This window comes from Petromyzon marinus, chromosome 65, assembly GCF_048934315.1.
Source record: "Petromyzon marinus isolate PM22_M1 ecotype Great Lakes invasive population chromosome 65, UKy_Petmar_22M1.pri1.0, whole genome shotgun sequence".
Lineage (NCBI taxonomy): Eukaryota > Metazoa > Chordata > Hyperoartia > Petromyzontiformes > Petromyzontidae > Petromyzon > Petromyzon marinus.
In genome coordinates, this window is record NC_133731.1 from 8,789,482 (window position 1) to 8,809,519 (window position 20,038).

General features: G+C 51.0%; 1 protein-coding gene across 2 annotated transcripts in view; it reads right to left on the reverse strand.

Moving 5' to 3' along the window:
• Positions 1-3,173: 3,173 nt before the first annotated feature.
• Positions 3,174-20,038, reverse strand: part of LOC116956383 (muscarinic acetylcholine receptor M4-like) — a 50,290-nt gene continuing 33,425 nt past the window's right edge. For both annotated transcript variants that reach the window (XM_076054354.1, XM_032977966.2), the window contains exon 3: positions 3,174-19,971. In XM_076054354.1, the coding sequence (XP_075910469.1) occupies positions 18,169-19,971 (1,803 nt within the window). In that variant the 3' untranslated portion in view covers positions 3,174-18,168. The remainder of the gene's footprint in view (positions 19,972-20,038) is intronic.

Genomic DNA, 20,038 nt, shown 5'->3' on the forward strand with positions numbered 1-20,038 from the left:
TAGCTGTTATTTCGTAATTGCCTTTGCCCTAAAAGTCTAGAAAATGGCTATTTTTTCCAGGACAGTGATATTTTTAAATTTTACCTATTTTCAATGAGAAAACGGGCTAATTTGTGTATTTTCGTTCACATGAAGTCAGAAAAAACAACATGAATCAAAATTAATATATATATTATACTAAAGTAATACAAAAATGACTACAAACGATTTAGAAGTGAGTAGTTTTTCGAGATTTACAATTATACTGTGAATCAGTTTCACGAATCAGCCCCCAAATGTAGTCTCCCATCATGTTCTCGTTATACTGTCCTTGGTAGCGGCGTTCAAAGTCCAGTATATCCTGGTGGAAGCGCTTGCCTTGCTCCTCCGTGTATGCTCCCATGTTCTCATTGAATTTATCAAGATGAACATCAAGGATATGGACTTTGAGTGGCATTCTACAGCCCATTGTGCCGTAGGTCTTCACCACAGTCTCAACTAGCTCCACATCATTTTCGACCTTGTGATTGCCCAGGAAGCCACGGACCACTATGACAAAGCTGTTCTGAGCTGCTTTCTCATTACTAGTGAGCTTCTTGGGGAATTCATTGCACTCCAGGATCTTTTTTATCTGTGGTCCGATGAAGACACCGGCTTTGACCTTTGCCTCAGACAGCTTAGGGAAGAAGTCTTGAAGATACTTGAAGGCTGCCGACTTCTTATCTACAGCTCTGACAAATTGTTTCATAAGGCCCAATTTGATGTGCAGTGGTGGCATCAGCACCTTCCCGGGGTCCACCCATGGCTCCCACTTGACGTTGTTCCTCCCCACAGAGAACTTGGTCCGCTGTGGCCAGTCCCGCCTGTGGTAGTGGGCCTTGGTGCCCTGCTGTCCCAAAGGCAAATATAGCAGGGAAACTTGTTGAAACCGCCTTGGAGACCCATCAGGAATGTCACCATTTTAAAGTCTCCGATGACCTCCCAGCCATACTCATCATACTCTTGATGCCATCTCTTGATGCCATCTCAGAAAAATGCAGATATGTATCCACTTAGGCAGCTGGAACTAAACTGAATTGGTGGGCTTAAGGCCCCTGTATTTATGCTACTATTTATATTACTGGAAAGTTCCAGAATGTTCTAGAAGTTACTCCAAGTTTACTCAGCACTGAATCTATCTGGAATGTTCTGGAAAATAGGTAAATTTCTAAATATCACTGTCCTGGTCACAAAAGCAAAGTTTGTGGGGAATAATAGCCATTTTCTGTACTTTTGCGGCATAAGTAATTAGGAAATAACACTACCCAGGAACAAAAAAAAAGTTACACAGTGTTATTTAACATCACTTTGTCAGGCACGCTCAGGAGAGGCTTGGGAAGCCCAATGTGGTTTCAGGCCAGGGCGGTCCAGCACATATGCCATGTTTTCTGTCCGTTTGCTACAGCAGAGGTGTAGGGAATACCAACAGGACCCACATCTCTGCTTTATTGACCTGGTCAAGACCTATGATTCCATCAATAGGCCTGGGCTTTGGGTTTGTTCTTCGAGCTTTCTGAGTCCCTGACTCTCTGCTCAAAATCCTTCTTGATGGTGGGCAGACCCTGATAAAGCCACATGACCAGGAGTCAGAGCCATTACCTGTTCACCTTGGGGTGCGACAAGGATGTCCTCTGATTGATGCCCGGGTGCGGTAAAGGGATGGATCCCTATTGGTCAACCATCTTACGTATGCAAATGATCTGGTGATTGCTGCTCACTCAAAGGAGTTCGAGGAGCTGCTGGTCGACCTGGAGCATGCCATATAGAGGTGGGGACTTACCATCAGTCCCACCAAAACTTAGCACCTGCCTGGGTATTTTGTGCCATCAAACACTGCACCCCCTCAAATAACCATTGGTGATGGGGCAGTTGTGGAGGAAGTGAGAGTTAACTGGGAAGTGTTCTATGAACAGCTCCGGTTTGACAGCAGAGTTCTCACTCCGAATCATCGGCTGCGTAACACTGTGTGGAAGCTACCTGGTCTGTCTCTCCACACCAAGTTTCGGATTTTCTCGGTCACAGTCATGCCCTCTCTTCTGTATGCTTGTGAAACGTGGACTCGCCGAATAGAACATCTTCTCCGGTGAGATACACTCGGGCTGGTCTGCCTACAGCGAATCCTGGGTTTAATCAGGCTGAATTGTGTGAGGAGTTCACACATCCTTGAAAGATCTGGACAAAGTTGCATCAGTAAGTTCCTCTGGCAGGCAAGGCTGCGTTGGCTGGGTCATGTAGCCCGCATGTACAGCCACCGAATGCCTAAATAATTTGTGTTTGGCCGGTTAGAGGGGGCTAAACGGGCGTGGCACGGGCTAGAGAAGACATTGAGTGATGTGGTACAAGAGGATGTGGAGCTGAGTGGACTTGTCGATGCTAGTACGAGCGGTATAAAGATCGGCCTTTGTTGAGGAGGCTCGTGAAGGACTCCACTGGGCTGTTGGAGGCAGTCACCCTCTAGTAACAACGGAGGGCAGAGGAGCAACTTTCACAACGAGTGGAGCGCCGGGAGGCTGAAATGCAACAAGTTCGCACATTCGGGGACACAGGTGGTGCATCAGCCAGTCATCTCAGTCAACCCATGGCAACTGGGTTTGTCCCGTGATCTCCTGCCAGCGGGCATCCAACATTTCACGTGGCCTTAAAGTGCACCCAGCCTGGCACAAGCGCCGTGGTGACGTCACCGCCACTTAGTAGCGAATGTTGGTTGTTTTTGTTGTTGGTGATGGCAGTGGCAGTGGTGGTGGTGGCGGCGGTAGTGATGATGGTGGCGGTGGCTGTCTGTGGGGAGTAATGGTGCAATGTTTAGCACACTGCGCTATGAACCCAGCGACACGAGTTCGATTCCGGCTCACGACCAATCACAGTGGCAAATATTTGAACCGGCACTGGGCCTCCGCTAGGGCGACTCAGTCTCAAAGGAGTACATGGTGCGGTGTGCTGGTCACCCACCGCCTGGTGTACCGTGCAGCCCTTCATAGGTGCTACTCGCTAGGGGCGCAGTTGTGGCTCGGAGATGTTAACTACCTGGCCAGGTATACTCTTTTATACCTGGCGAGATAGTTAACATCTCCTAGCCACCTCGGGCGCCCTTCATAGTGCATAACACAACACGTCATGGATGAAGCACGACATAGAACACGCGGAAGGAGTGAAGGTTCATGAGGTTGCTGACAGCGCGAGTTTATTATTATTCATATGCAGCACAACCTCATCGTAACAACCTCATCATAGGAGCACGTGTCTACTTCAGCAAAGGCAAAGCTGGAGTCCTGCAATTACCTTCGTCCAGCCACTCTCTAAAGTGAGAGAGAGAGAGCATTTGTGGTGTCACTGTGGCTAGGTGGTGTTAACTACCTCGCTGGGTACACAAGAGGGCGTGGGTTCGATCCCGACCGTGACGCCTGCTGTATATTTGGAGTTTGCGTCTCTCTCTCCCTGTGGTCACGTTCATTTTTCTCTGGGTCCTCCAGGTTTACCCCTCCACATTTAGAATCAACGTCACACCTTTAGAGTATTTGGCCACCGCTATATATTTCCAAGTGATGACGATGATAAGCCACTTGGTTGAGCAATCGTTTGTGATGGCCAGGTCGCTTCTGAAAGAAGAGCTACACAGCTCAGTGGGGCCTTACCTGGTAAAATACAAATTAGTTGGTGGTTTTATTACCCCCCTCTGTCTTTTGTACTAGAGTGGTGTTGCGGATCACTCTTTATTTAACGCTGGATTGATGCCTCGGGAAAGGTGGAAGTTACCCACACTTTACCCCCTCCCACACCACCTCTTCCACCGAGAAACTAAGTTTGTTTTACTATTTTTATTTTACCAGGCAAGGCCCGACTGAGCTAGATAGCTCTTTTTCAGAAGCGACCTGGCTATCACAAATGATAGCTCAAAGAAGTGGCGGCTTATCATCATAATCACGTGGAAATGTATAGCAGCAGCCAAATACTCTGAACGCGTGATGTCGATTCTAAATTTGGAGGGGAGAAATTGGAGGAAAAATCCACGCGACCACCACGGAGAGAGAGAGAGACACGCAAACTCCAAATATACAGCAGGCGTCAGGGTATGCATTGAACCCACGACCTCGGCTGTACCAGGCGAGATAACATCTCGCCAACCATGGCACCATCCCGCCACCGTGACAGAGTAGGCCAAGAGACACCCGTGCTGGACAGGCGCTCATCTCGTCGAGAGCTTCCCCCTCTATAGCAGTAGCGTGAGCACGCCGTTGGCTCAGCTGGACTTACTGATGATACCGATGTCATCCCTAGTGGTTATCATAGCGAGGTTCATGGTGCACGTAAGTGATTAACAAAGATCCCCCCGTTATAGCCTGTAACAAACTGTTGGGGCAAGTGCTGTGAGCGAGCACCACTTATGAAGGCCGGAACAGCATACGAGGGGGTGGGTGGCCAGCACCACACCCGGCCCTCTTTATCTACAAGTGGCGATGTTTACGCACTGGAGCCAGGTACTTATTTGAAGCCAAGTCGACCTAGGGGAGGCCCAGGGTCGTTTCAGATAATCGTCACTGGTGTTGACCTAGAGCGGGAATCGAACTCGGCACGCTCGATTTACAGCGCAGCGCGCTAACCGCTACACTACCGCTCCCTATTGTTTTTAGCAAATACACTCATGGAATCGAACAGGTGTGTGCGCGTGTGCGTCGGTTGTGGGGAGCGGTGGTGCAGTGGTTAGCTGCACCACTGCTCACGACCACCAATACCAGTGACGTTCATGTGAACCGATCCTGGGCCTCCCCTAGGTCGACTCAGCATTTAAATGAGTACCTGGTGCGGTGTGTAGTAAACATCGCCACTGGGGAGACAAATTCGGGCGTAGTTGCTGGCTACGCACCCCCTCGTGTGTCACAGTTCCGACCTTCGTAGGTGCTGCGACTCGCTTCTAACAGCACTTGCCCCAAGTCTGTTAAAGGCGGGGATCTTTGTGTGTACGAGCGTCGTGGTCCCAGATTTCCGAAAAACAAAAATCCCCCCAAAATTCCCCCTGAAATTCGAGACCAGAAGCGAAATTTTGGACTGGTCAGAAAATTTACATGTGACGCAATGCGACGTCACGGTGCGTCGGGTGACGTTACTGCCATCTGCACGAGGACGCAGGGGTTACTTTGCTCCGCGGTTGGAAGCCATTGCAAAATATTAAATGCATATTTAGAAACTATTATTTAAAAAAAGTTCGATAATCAGAACATTTAAAATGCAAATTTCATACCGACCGTGAATGAGTTATTGCCTGCGTGTCAATGTGTGTGTGGGAGAGCGGTGGTGCAGTGGTTAGCAGCACGCCACTGCAAAACCGCGTTAGCTCCCTGTGACGTCACATCTTGGGAACAATCCGAACCGGTAACCACAATCAGATCGTCCAAAATGTGATATGGGGCCCGATTGTTTATTTTTTTTGATGTATTTTTCATTAAAATTCGAAATTCGGAAACATAACCCCGGCTGTCGATAGGTTTGAGTTTCCCAGTAAAAAAAATGCGAATTGGCAGAATTTAGTGAATTTAGAAGAATGATTTGGGAAATTTTAATGCGCTATCACAAACACGTCATCGCCCCAACAAGTGACGTCACTCAGCACCGCGGAACCTCAACTGGAGACACGACGATCGCTTTGTGACGCCATTTTACGTAACGTTATTCCGGGTGACGTCATTCCACGTGACTTCACTCCGCGTGACTTCACACCGCGTGACGTCATTTTACGTCTGACGTCACATTTTCGCAACAATCAGAATTTATAGAGACACTTAACACGTAGTTTTTCACGACCAATATTTTTCGTAATAAAGGTGTTATGGGTTAGATCGCGTGAAAATCAGAGACGATTTGCCAGTCAATTGCCAGATAATTTAATTGTCAGATAATTCTGGCAAATCGCCTGATGAAGCTGGTTGTAATCACCAGCAGAAGGTCGCGCTCCAACACACCGATGTGCTGAACTAGTGACTAATTGGTCCGTTTTGTTTACGTGGCAACCCTTATTAATTGGCTGTGTCGGATGGTGGTGTTGGGTTGAACGACACATTTATATTTATGCAATCTTTCCTAACAAAAATCCTTTATTATGAATTTACGAAGATTTGTGTAGATTATAAGCCGAACTTTCCTATTTTCCAACCCAATAATTTATTTATATTGTTATATATATTAAATGTTTTATTCCGGGAATTCTGGAACACATGACAAGCAACACACAGACCACAGACGTCCCATGTACACACGCGTGTCTGCGCGGGACGCGTAATTTGCAAATGAGCACTGGTGCAACAACATCATCATCATCATCATCGTCGCCGTCATCAACATCATCATGATCGTCATCATCATCATCATCATCGTCGTTATTATATCACTGCTTACAGTACAGTCAAGCGCAAGATAAAAAAAAACCTTTGGGCCGGAGTAAATAATTCCATGGATTCTCCCACGGCCGTCACCTCCACCACGTCAACACCGCAACAAAAAACCCGCACAGCGAAACGTGGAATGAGTCGCATTTTACGGAATGGACTTGGGGTGAAGATTCGGGTGCCAGAAAAAAATCACCATCCCTCCTCTCAACGCCCACCGTGGATCACTCTGCGACGAACTCATCTCATCAGCAGCATTGGTTCAACACAAGAAAACTCACCTAAACCAACTAAAAATAGTATTTTTTTTTTATTTTACCAGGTAATGCCCCACTGAGCTATGTAGCTCTTCTTCTTTGGTTCTTTCGGTAAAGTCACGTAGAATGAGAATAAAATAATAAATTGATAAAATAAAACAACACAATAATATTCATTCTACGTGACTTTACCGAAATAACCAAAGAAGATGAATCCTTGCAGTCACGAAAGCTTTAAATCGAAATTTATGTAGCTCTTTTTAAGCAGCGACCTGGCTATCAAAAATTATAGGTCAACGAAGTAGCTTATCATCATCACGTGGGAATTGATAGCGGAAGCCAAATACTCTGAACGCGTGATGTTGATTCAAAATGTGGAGGGAAACACCGGAGGGCTCGGAGAAAAATCCACGTGACCACAGAGAGAGAGACGAAGACTCCAAATATACAGCAGGTGTCAGGTTTGGCATCGAACCCAGAACCTCCTGCATACCAGAGTCAGGCTTTGCTCGAACAAATGCTGGTGAACAGCCAGATGTTTTCGGCAATGACTGGTTTCGACATTCAGTATCTCATCATCAGCAGAGTCAGGCTCGCTTGATCTAACGCTGGTGAACATGCCCGGGTGTGTGTAGGCAAGGATTCTCTCTATGTGTGAGATAAGGTTCCTAATTGGTCGCAAAGCTCTAGAAACGATCGTTGTGGAGAATGTTACCGCCAAACTGAATGACGCCTGCTCCCCATCCTCGTCTCTCCGCATGGAATTCGACTCTTCCATATTTATCGACTTGGCCCGTGTTTTTATTATTATTATGTTACCGGGGGCACACAAAGATCGAAAACCGCCGCTGGCACCGACAAATCCTCACGGAAGCGACACAATATTTATATATAAACTCTTACAACAACCTTTTAATAAAAGGACTAAATGTTTTCTTTATATATTTTTTAAGCGTAATTAAACCAGGATATTTTTTTTGCGTGTGTTCACACAAGACGTGTAAATATTCTGTTCACACCACCACCAATAACACAATGTTTATTTGTATTTTTTGTTTCCTTAAATATTTCTGTTTCAAAAAAAAAGTTTACGATGCAGCAATATTGCTTTAAAATTCACCAAAGGTAAACCTTACAAAAACTCACGCGCGGTAAACTTCGCCGGCCCGCTCGCCCGCCACGTCGCGCCTAAAGTCATAAAAATCACACGCGACGGTACACACACACATATATGTAATACACGCGGCGTGTACATCACACGCGGTCTGTACATCACACGCGGTCTGTACATCACACGCAGACTGTAAATACACGCGGTCTGTACGTCAGACACGGTCTGTACGTCACACGCGGTCTTTACGTACTCGCTCTCTGTACGTACACGCTGTCTGTACGTCATACACAGTCTGTACGTACACGCTGTCTGTACGTCATACACGGTCTTTACGTACACGCTGTCTGTACGTCATCCACGGTCTGTACGTACACGCTGTTTATACGTCATACACGGACTGTACGTACACGCTGTTTGTACGTCATCCACGGTCTGTACGTACACGCAGTCTGTACATCGCCCACCTGTGGCAGCCCCCTCTGTATGGACGGTGAAACCCCCCCCAAAGAGAAATCCGTGCTGGATACGGGGCATGGCCGCTGTGCGTGTGTACAGATACTGCGACTACCATTGCCAAACAAAAACATTTCGCAGATTTTAGGATGGTTTATTGTTGTTGTAGCCGCGATTTGTGACTCGTAAAATTCGCGAAGATTTATGTTATAGCGGATTTTAGGAGTCGGGCAACCGCACAGCCTTTTAAAGCGACAGCGGATTTTAGGAGTGGTTTTGTTTCTCAAACCGCGCGCGGATTTCGGGAGTGGAACCGCCACTGGCTTTGAGCGCTCGGGGCTTCAGAGGGGGTGGGTGAGAGGGGAAGCTGTTTGGCCCCCTGAGGGGGTGGGAGGGGGCGAGGTGGCGTTGGGGAGCTGGGGGGTTATCGCGGATTTAAGGAGTGGAGGGTTGATTGGATGGAGGATTTTCGGAGTGTCACTGTACGTGTGCGTCTGTGGCGGTGTTGGTCCAATGAAGGTGACTGTGCAGGACTTGGAGCAAATAGCTTTGGATCAATGTTTAGCGCTGGAGGATTGGCGGCCCTATTCACGAAGCGCGTTCGTGGGGTTTACCATTCGTGCTCCTGGTTTTTGTTCAACTCGTCCGAGGTTTCAATGCTGCAGATGCCAACGACGAGGAATATGACAACTCATTAAACACTCCTCCTGTATCCACTTTTAAAACAGCCTTTGCTTCTCAACAGCTGCTTGCCAGAGTCAGGATTTCACTAGTGTGGTGGTGTGGGAGACGCTATGTGAGTGTCGCGGTTAGCGCTACGCTGCGCTACGAATGCAGCGGCAGGAGTTCGATTCCCGATCACGGCCACCAAAACCAGTGACGTTTATCTGAACCGGTCCTGGGCCTCCCCTAGGTCGACTCAGCCTCAAATGAGTACCTGGTGCGGTGTGTAGTAAACATCGCCACTGGGGAGACAAAGGCGACCGGGCGTGGTGCTGGCCATGCACCCTTTCGTGTGCCGTGCCGGCCTTCATAAGGTGCTCGCTCACAGCACTTGCCCCAAAGTTTGCAAAGATGTGTGTTTTGGGGAGTCGCTTGCGCAGTGATTATCACTGCACCGTGATAGCGTGGATAAAACCCGGTGGGCCGGGTTTGATGCCCGCACGCGGCTTACAATCGGTGACAGCGAATATATCTGAAGCGGTTCTGGCGCCTAACCCCGAGGTCGACTCAGCCTTAAAAGCGAGTACCTGGGTGCGCGGTTTATTGTAAACATCAGCACTGGGGGAGACAAAGGGGGCCGGGGCGAGGCGCGGTTGCTGGCCACACCGCCCCCTCGTACCGGCACTAAATAGGTACTCGCGAACAGCACTTGCCCCCATCAGTCTGTATGGGCTACACGGGTGAGCTTTGTCTTTGCACGCACGTGCCGTGTTACCCATGGGCCGGATGCAGCCCAGAGCCGGCGCTGGATGATGACTCCTTGCGCCGAGAGTCCACCGGAGAAAACTGGGTCACATTTACCTTTGCTTTTGTGTGAAATAACTGTGCGTGTGTGTGCGCGTATATGTATGTGTCCGGTGGACCGGTTCTGGCACCTGCCACCATGAGGGGTGGACAGTCCTCTACTCGGGGCAGCAGACTGCCAAACAACAGGGTGTGGCTCTTCTTTTGAACAAAAGAATGAAGGGGGCGTGGGAGCGTGGCGGTGAGGTGTGGGAAGCTGTAAGCCCCAGGCTACTTTGGGCTCGCCTTCCCATCAACCGGAGGCGAGGAGTGGTGGTCGTGGTTACTTATGCCCCCACGGAAGACGAACATTCGTGGAGGGATGCAGGCAAAGCCGATGAGTCAGATGCCTTCTATGACCTGTTACAGGTGCTGGCTAAAGTGGCACCTCGGGATAGAGTCATCATGTTGGGTGACTTCAATGCCCGAGTTGGTCATGATGCTGGCACCTGGTCTGGAGTGATTGGAGGGCATGGGCCACATCAGCTCAATAACAACAGTAGGAGGCTGCTAGATTTTTGTGCAGCCCATGGGCTTGTAATTACCAACACGCTGTTCCGGCATCAGCGCATCCACACAACATCATGGATGCATGCCGGGTCCAAGAAAGAACATCTGCTAGACTACATAGTGACGGACCAGCGGATGCGAGCCCATGTCCTTGACACCAGGACGTACCGTGGAGCTGATCTGCCCTCTGACCATCGACTAGTCATCTGTAAGATGCGCCTGCCATTCTTCCACTGCGGTGGTGGGTGTACACCCAGGACCCCATTCCAACCTAAAGTGGCCTGGTCTCAGTTATCTGATGAAAGTTTCTAGCGAGAATTTCATCATCGCTTGCGGCTGGGATTGGCATCGTCCCCGACTCCTCCTGATGTCGAGGGTAAATGGGCGAGGTTTAGGACTGTGACTCATGCAGCTGCAATAGCGGTTTTGGGTACGCGGTCCAGACCTCCCCAGAGACCCTGGCTGACAGAGGAGGTGTTCAGGATGGTTGAGAAAAAGCGACAGGCCCACTGTCATCGGCTACAGAATCCCACGTCAGAGAATGAGGAGGCTTATCGCAGCCTTCGCTCAGAGGTTCGGAGAGCCGTGAGGCGCTGCAAGGATGGGTGGTGGTCGCGGGTTGCTGAGGAGATGGAGTCTGCCTCAGTGGCCCGCGATCACAAATCTCAGTTTAACTCCATCAAAAAAGTAACCTGCAGCGCCACACCTATTACCATCATTAGGGGAAAAACGGTGATCCAATCTCCGACCCCGAGGAACAGGTTTGCAGATTTGCTGAGCATTTCTGTGAGGTCCTGGGGGAGGGAAAATCCCTCAGCCAGGAAAACATCGTGGCACAAAGTGAGGATGACCCTGCTGAGGCTACGCTGCCTCAAATATTGGAAGAAGTCACACCCTGTGAGTGGCTGGCTGAGGTGCCATCTGTTGAGGAAGTACTGAAGGCGATCCGGAGTCTGAGACCAGGAAAGGCAGCGGACAGAGATGATCTCCCAAGCGAAATGCTGAGGGAGGGTGGCGTTTGTGCACAGACTGCCCTATATGACATCATAACAACAGTCTGGACTACTGGACGGGTTCCGCAGGATTGGAAGGATGCCCTGGTGGTTCCCCTCTTTAAGAAGGGGGACCGCACAGACTCTAACAACTACAGGGGCATCTCACTCCTCAGTGTGCCGGGAAAGGTCCTGGCAAGGATTATTCAATATCGCCTTGCCAGGCACGCTGAGGAGAGGCTTGCGGAACCCCAATGCGGTTTCAGGAAAGGGCGGTCCTGCACAGATGCCATATTTTCTGTCAGACTGCTACAGCAGAGGTGTAGGGAATTCCAGCAAGACCTACATCTCTGATGTATTGAGCTGGTCAAGGCCTATGATACCATCAGTAGGTATGGGCTCTGGCCTACTGATGGTACCTGACCCTCTGCTCACGATCATTAAGGACCTTCATGATGGTGAGCGTGCCCGGCTAAAATTACGTGGCCAGGAGTCAGAGCCATTCCCTGTACACCTTGGGGTGCGACAGGGATGTCCTCTGGCTCCCATATTATTTAACATCTATTTTGACCACGTAGTTCGTGAAGCCTTCAATAGCTGTACCGGGGGGATCTCCATATGGTACAGATATAATGGGAGGCTGATCGATGCCCGGGTGCGGTCAAGGGATGGCTCCCTATTGCTCAACCACGTTATATATGCCGATGATTTGGTAATAGCTGCTAATTCAGAGGAGGAGTTGGAGACGCTGCTGCGAAGACTGGAGCGTGCTACTAAGAGATGGGGCCTTACCATCAGCCCCACCAAAACTAAGCACCTGCCTGCGTATTTTGTACCATCGGACACTCCACCCCCACAACTCCCAATCGGTGATGGGGCAGTTGTGGAGAGAGTGGAGAGTTTCCCATACCTGGGCAGTGTGCTTATGACCGGCTCCAGTTTAACAGCAGAGGTCTCACTCCGAATCAGTCGAGCGGCAATATCTTTTCATCGGTTGCGTAACGCTGTGTGGAAGCTACCTGGTCTGTCGCTCCGCACTAAGCTTCAGGTCTTCTCGGCCACGGTGATTCCCTCCCTTCTCTACGCTTGCGAAACGTGGACCCCCCTAATGGAACATCTTCGCCGGTTAGAAACATTTAGGCTGGCCTGCCTACGATCCATCCTGGGTTTAACCAGGCTGGATTGTGTGAGGAGCTCACAAATCCTTGAAAGATCTGGGCACGGTCCCATCGGTGAGCTCATCCGGCAGCAAAGGCTGCGTTGGCTGGGTCATGTAGCTCGTATGCCCAGCCACCGCATGCCTAAACAGCTTTTGTTCGGACGGATCGAGGGGGCTAAACGGGCGCGGCACGGGCTAGAGAAGAGATGGAGTGATGTGGTACAGGAGGACGTGGAGCTGAGTGGACTTGCCGATGACTGGTACCAGCGGTGTCAAGATCGGCCTCTGTGGAGGAGGCTCGTGAAGGGCGCTACTGGGCAGTTGGAGGCAGTCGCCCTCCAACAACAACGGAGGGCGGAGGAGCGACGCTCACAACAACGAGCGGAGCGCCGGGTGGCGAAAGCACAGCAGGTTGGCACAGTAGGGGGCACAGGTGGTGGATCAGCCAGTCATCTCAGTCAGTCGACCCGTGGCACCTGGGTCTGCCCCGTGACCTCCTGCCAGCGGGCGTTCGACACTTCGCGTGGCCTCAAGGTGCACATGGCCTGGCACAAGCGTCGTGGTGACGTCCCCGCCACTTAGTGGCGAATGGCGGTTGTGGTTGTTGTGTGTCTGTGCGCATGTGTGCGTGCGTATGTGCGTGTGTGTGAGCGTGTGTATGTGTGTGTGCGTGTATTTATGTGTGCACGTGTGTATGTATGTGCGCGTGCGTGGTAGCACACTGCGCTACCAACCCGGCGACCCGAGTTCGACTCCCGCTCACGGCGACCAACACCAGCGACGATTATCTGAACCGGTTCTGGGCGCCCCATAGGTCGACTCAGCCTCGAATGAGTACCTGGTGCGGTGTGTAAACATTGCCACTGGGGAGACAAAGGCGGCCGCCCCCTCGTGTGCCGTGTCTCGGCATTCATATTAAGTGCTGCTACTCGCTAACAGCACTTTCCCCAACAGCCTTTGAAAAGCTACACGAGGGATCTTTACCTTTGTCTCTGTATCATGATCGCACCGAATAATGTACGCGTGTTTGAGTAAATACGTATGTGCTTATACACGTGTTAATACACAAGTATGCATGTATATGTGTGTCTGTATGTATGTATGCGTCAGTCGACCCATGGCACCTGGGTCTGCCCTGTGACCTCCTCCTAGTGGGCGTTCGACACTTCACGTGGCCTCAACGTGCACCTAGCCTGGCACAGGCGCCGTGGTGACGTCACCGCCACTTAGTGGCAAATGGCGGTTGTTGTGGTATGTATGTGTGTGCCCATATATAAAAATATAAATATACTTCCACTACATAATATGTACACGCCTTATTTGCATATAATTGCATTTGGGAAGCCCAGGAATTATTATTATTACTGTGTCTACTCATCGATACTGCAGCGATATACAACTCATAAGCAGTCATTCTTCCACCTGCACACGAAGCGATCCTCCTCCTTCACCTCCTTCCATTCCTCTCTTAAAGCCTCACCACCTCTTCTCCATCATCATCGCCCATTCCCCTTCCCTCCTCCCCTCACCCCTCCAAATGCTGCCGGTCCCTCCCCTAGAGCCCCTTCCGTGACCCCCTAAGGACCCCTCTGGTTACGGTCAACTCATTCAGCGGCCCTTTGCACTGCCCCTGCCACCAGTCACTCGATTTTTGTTACCGCTTTTAAATAGTGTTATGTATGTAGCACACGCGCGCCTTCAACAAAGGTGCCAGCGCTCTATACGTAAATATGTGAATACATAAAAATTAGGTTAAACTATATTTATTAAAACTAAAATATGTGTTTGTATTTTAGCAGGTGAGGCCCAATGTAGCTCTTTTTCAGGGTCGACCTGGCCAGATGGTAGCTCAACGAAGTGGCTCATCATTATCGTGTGGAAATTTATAGTAGCAGCCAAATACTCTTAACGCGTGATATTGATTCTAAATGTGGAGGGGATTAAAAAACTGTGCGACCGGAAGAAAAATCCACGTAACCACGGGGAGAGAGAGACACGCAAACTCCAAATATACAGCAGGTGTCGTCAGGGTCGGGATCTTGAACCCACCGACTTGTTGTATACCAGGCGAGGTAATTAACATCTCGCCACCAGATACGATTTCTCACAATGGAATCTCTCAACAGGTGATCAGCGTTCACAATTAGACGGCCAATGAGGTTACAAACAGATAATCGCCACGTGGGGACCTAGGGACAGTGAACCGCCCATACTGGAAGTCTATGACAAAGAGCTTCACACCTCTTCGAATTCCTCTTGCAGTCTAAATCAAGATTCTGATTCTGATTCATCCTCCAGCACCAGCAGCACCGCTGCCAATGCCAGCGCCAGGCTCAGTCAATGGAGCTGAGATTGATGATGGTGGTTCTGTAGAAGTTAAGTGGGAAGCGGTGGTGTAGCTGTTAGCGCACTGCACTACCAACTCAGCGACCCGAGTTCGATTCCTGCTCACGCCATCAACACCAATTACGATTATCTGAACCGGTTCAGAGCCTCCCCTAGGTTGACTCAGCTTCAAATACATACTTGATTGTGGTGTGTAAGCATCACCACTATGGAGACAAAGGCGGCCGGGCGTGGTGCTGGCCAGCCTTTATAGGTGTTACTGCCTAATAGCACTTGTCCCAACAGGCTATACGGGGGATCGTTGTCTTTGTTTTTTGCGTGGTGGTTCTGTCGAAGTAAATGATGATTCAAAATGTGTTAACGCGCAGAGATTTCGTTCATTCTCCTCCCGAAGGATTCAGGATCTCTGGGGAAATATAGACTATGAAATAAAACAATTTTAATTTTAGCAGGTAAGGCCCACTGAGCTATTTATCTCTTTTCAGAAGCGACCTGGCTATCACGCGTGATGTTGATTCTAAATGTGGAAAACCGGACGAACCCGGAGACAAATCGACGCGACCACGGGGGGAGAGAGACGCAAACTCCAAATATACAGCAGCAGGCGTCAGGGTCGTAATCGAACCCACGGCCTCTTGTATACCTAGCGAGGTAGTTAACATCTCCTAGCCACCGTGGCGCTCAACGGATTTATTTTGAAAAAGAGCTACGTAGCTCAGCGGTGGGTCTTACCTGGTAAAATAAAATAGTTTTCGTTTAAATATTTTATTTTACATGATGGCTGTGGGTGATGGTTCCCAGTTGTTAAGAAAACGTGTCAGCTCCCTGTGCAGTTTGCGCGATGCCTCTAGCGGATATTTGGTGGCAGAATGTTCACCACAACAATTTATATCTTTGTAGTTTTAACTCCCTACCGCCCCATCCACTCCAACTCCCTACCGCCCCATCCACTCCAACTCGCGACGAACGTTGACGACTCCCTACAACGTTTGGTCGCTCGAGTCAGGCGCCCGCGTCACGGAGCTAAATTATTTTTTTGGCACTTTTTGCAGACCTCATCGCCTGCTAGGGAGCTGCTGGGCCTAAACCTCACGAAGCAGTCAGGTCCCAAGATTCCACATATTCAAAGACACATTGCAATAATTACAACAACGATGATATATCATAACGATGAAATCCAAACTGGCAACCCGAAAACCCTAGACAAACTAAGAGCCGTTCTTGTTCCTATTCTGCCGAGTTATTGCTCGGAAAAGAAATACGTAACATAATTATCGGAATAACGTTGTGCAAATGTATTTAATCTAATCACGAATGAAGCACATACTCGGGCACACACACACACACTCACGAGGAGAGACACTGACAGACACGAGCAACCACGGACAGACGACACACACACGCGTAAAGACACACGGATAGATTCGCACACATACGGAGACACACTCGCACGGACTGACACGGTTACACACATACGGACACACAGAGATACAGGGAGAGGCTCGCACACACACGGACGCACACACTTTCACGGACACACGGGACACACACGGACAGGCGACGCTCTTACAATCCTCGCCGGAAGTCTCTGGATTGTAAGACCGTTGACAGGATTCTACCGTCACCAACATCACCACGATGATCATCATTCTCAACATAATCATCAGCCATAGTTAATCCACTGCTGGATGAAGGCCTCCTCAGCGACCACATGCTACCACCGCAACCACCTCTGACGACGCTGCGATGTGTAGGGGTCCACTTGGCACACAAAGACTTAGAGCCACGGCCACCAACGGACACAATCAAAATAATAATCATCATTATAACGAATCTGACTACCACCATTCAACCTCGAAAACAAAATTACTGTGTTGCTGTAATTAACAGGGCCGCTGTCGCCTCCTCCACCAGTGCAGTTAATGGCGCATTGCTGCTGCTGCCGGCATCATGATGATTATAATGATCATAATTCATAATTATGTATTATTGTCACCGTCCTTGTTTAAACCACGACTTGTATTTTGAAATCAAATCACCGAACCAGCCGGTTTTTTGAGAAACCAAAGCAGAGACAATTTGTTGGCGTTGTTGTAGGGAAAATATCGCGGTGGAGTGGCGTTGTTAGACCATCTCGCCACCATGGGGGTGCCGCGGTTGCAAGGAGTTGTTAACTACCTCGCCTGCTATACAGGAGGCTGTATATTTGGATTCTGCGCCTCTCTCTCCACGTGGTCACATGAAGTTTTTCTCCGGGTCCTCCGTTCCCCCCCCCCCCCACATTTAGAATCAACATCACGCGTTTGTATATTTGGATTCTGCGCCTCTCTCTCCACGTGGTCACATGAAGTTTTTCTCCGGGTCCTCCGTTCCCCCCCCCCCCCCCCACATTTAGAATCAACATCACGCGTTTTTGGCTGCTGTTATACATTTCCGCGTGATGATGATGATAAGCCACTTCGTTGAGCTATCATTAATGATGGCCAGGTCGCTTCTGAAAAAGAGCAACTGGATAGCTTAGTGGGGCCTTACCTGGTAAAATAAAAAAATAGTTTAAAAGTTTAACGCACGATATACATACGTATGTTGAATGTTTTCGCGCACCATACACAGCCAATCATGCTAATCGGAAGTGCGGTGGCAAGACAACCAACTAAAAACACAACAATCCGTTCCGAAGAAATCAGTTTCCAATCTACGTGAGTCTTTGGATCTATGTGTGAGTCTCTGGGTCTCTGTATGAGTCAATGGGTTTCTATGTGAGTCTGTGGGACTATGCGTGAGTTTGTGGGTCTCTATGCGAGTCTGTGGGTCTCTGTGTGAGTCTGTCGGTCTCTGTCTAAGTCTGTGGGTCCGTGTAAGTCTGTGGGTCTCGATGGATGTATTTTGCACTTCTAGGAGGGGAGCGGTGCAGATAAGTGTTGCGGAATCCCGCTGTAGTTCATAACGTTAATCCGCATATTGCGAGAAATCGGCCCGAAAGAGACCTCGACATTCCAGAATGTTGGTTGTCTTTGTTTGCTTGCTTGATTTTCAGATTTGATCGCAAAAAATGGCGGCACTGTTTGGCGCAAGCTGCGTCAGTACGAAGGCAGGCCACGTCAACGACATTGTGACGAATGGTGACAATACTACTACTGATATCATGATACACGAGTTACTCATTTACCCAGCAAGTCCACGCAGAGTCCCCAAGATATCTGCTACACGAGGGTTCTTACTACATCGGTATGTTCGATCAAACACGGTCATTGGAAGGTGAGAAACGGCCATCAGGCAACCAACGGATCCTACAAATCCACCACCGCCACCAACCACCACTACCACCGCCACCACCACAACCACCCACCACCACTACCACCCGCCACTACTACCATCACCACCGCACTACGGCCTCTACCGGGTGGCCACGCGTTCCTCCTCATCCCCGGACTCCTCATCTGGCTGTGCCGATGTCCTTGTACTGGCACAGCAGCAGGCGTTTGAACGTCTTCTTGAAGGCGGCGTTGCAGAGCGCGTAGCACGCGGGGTTGATGGTGCTGTTGATGTAGCAGAGCCAGTAGCCGATGATCCACACGGCGGCGGGCACGCAGCGGTCGCAGAACGTCGTGATGAGCACCATCACGTTGTAGGGTGTCCACGTGATGATGAACGCCAGCAGGATGGCAAAGATGGTGCGGGTCACCTTCCGCTCGCGCGCGGCCGCCTGGCGCTGCTTCTTCTTCTTCCCGGCGCCGCTCTTTCCGCCTAGCGCTTGCCCGAGTTGCATCCCGACGTCCGCTTGACGTTGCTGCTGCTGCTGCTGTTGTTGTCTCTGCTGCTGTTGCTGCTGCTGTTGTTGCTGCTGCTGCTGTTGCCGCCGTTGCCGTTTGGAAGCGCCGCTGCTCACCGCCCTGTCCGTTCCATCGCCGTTGCTCGCGGAGGCTGCCGCGGTGGCGTTGACATTGGTGGCAGCGGCTACGGAGGCGGAGGAGAAGGAGGAGGAGGACGTGGTGGTGGTGGCCGCGGTGGTGGCTGCGGTGGTGCTGCCGGTGCTCGTGGTGGTGGCCGCGTCGTTGCTGCTGCTGCTGCACACCGGCGTCGTGTCGATGACCGTCAGGCACGTGGCGTTGCTTCCGCCCGCGCAGCGGGTCACGGCACGCGACGCGGCAGCGTCTCCCGTCGCCACCTCGTCCTCCTCCTCGGGCGTCGAGTCCTCATCGTCGTCCTCCTCGTCGTCGTCTTCCTCATCGCACAGCTCGGGACCCTTCTTGGAACTCGGCGTCTGCGAACTCGACTCCGATGTCTCCTTCTCCCCGTCGCACCTCCCCTCGTCGGTAGCCACGGCAGCAGCTGCCTCCTCCTCATCCACCACCATCACCACCACCACCGCCGCCTCCTTCTCCTCCTCCTCCTCCGCGTGTCGCTTGCAGGCGGCCTCCAGCACGAGCAGCCCGTTGTTGTCGGCGTTCTTCATCACAACCACAGCCGTCGCGTCCGACACCTTCGACCTGACGCAGCCACTACCACCACCACCGCCGCCACCACCACCACCGCAGCCACCACCACCACCACAGCGCTCCGTCACCAATCGTCGCGTCAGCCTGAGCCGCGAGAGGATGGCGTAGCGGCCAGGCTGAGCACCACCACCGCCACCACCGTGTCCGGACGCCTTCCTCCCCATCTCGCCGCTCAGCATCTTGCCGATGGCGTCCGCTTTCCCGCGCCTCGTCCTGCGACTCTTCCCGCGACGTCCCACCCGGCTCCTGCTCGCCCTGGACACGCGCGCGTACAGCGCGATCATGATGGCCACGGGCAGGTAGAAGGCGGCGATGGCCGTGCCGAAGGTGGCGGCGGGGTTCGATAGGAACTGGATGTTGCATTCGCCGTCGGGCACGGTGCGCTCGCCCACGATGTGCTGCCAGAACAGGATCGCAGGCGCCCAGAGCACGAAGGAGAGGGCCCAGGCGCCGGCGATCATGCATCCCGCCGTGCGGGTGGTGCGGCGGGTCGGGTAGGCGAGCGGCTTGGTGACGCAGAAGTAGCGGTCGAAGCTGATGATGAGCAGGTTCATGACGGAGGCGTTGCTCGCCACGTAGTCGAGGGCGAGCCACAGGTCGCAGACGAGCGCGCCCAGGGGCCAGCGGCCCGCGATGATGTAGAGGGTGTACAGGTTCATGGAGAAGGCGCCGATGAAGAAGTCGGCGCACGCCAGGCTGAAGAGGAAGTAGTTGTTGACCGTCTGCAGCTGGCGGTTCACCTTCGAGAATCGGAATCATCGGAATGTTGTTTTAGACTGCAGCAGGAGGAATCCGATGAGCAGTAAA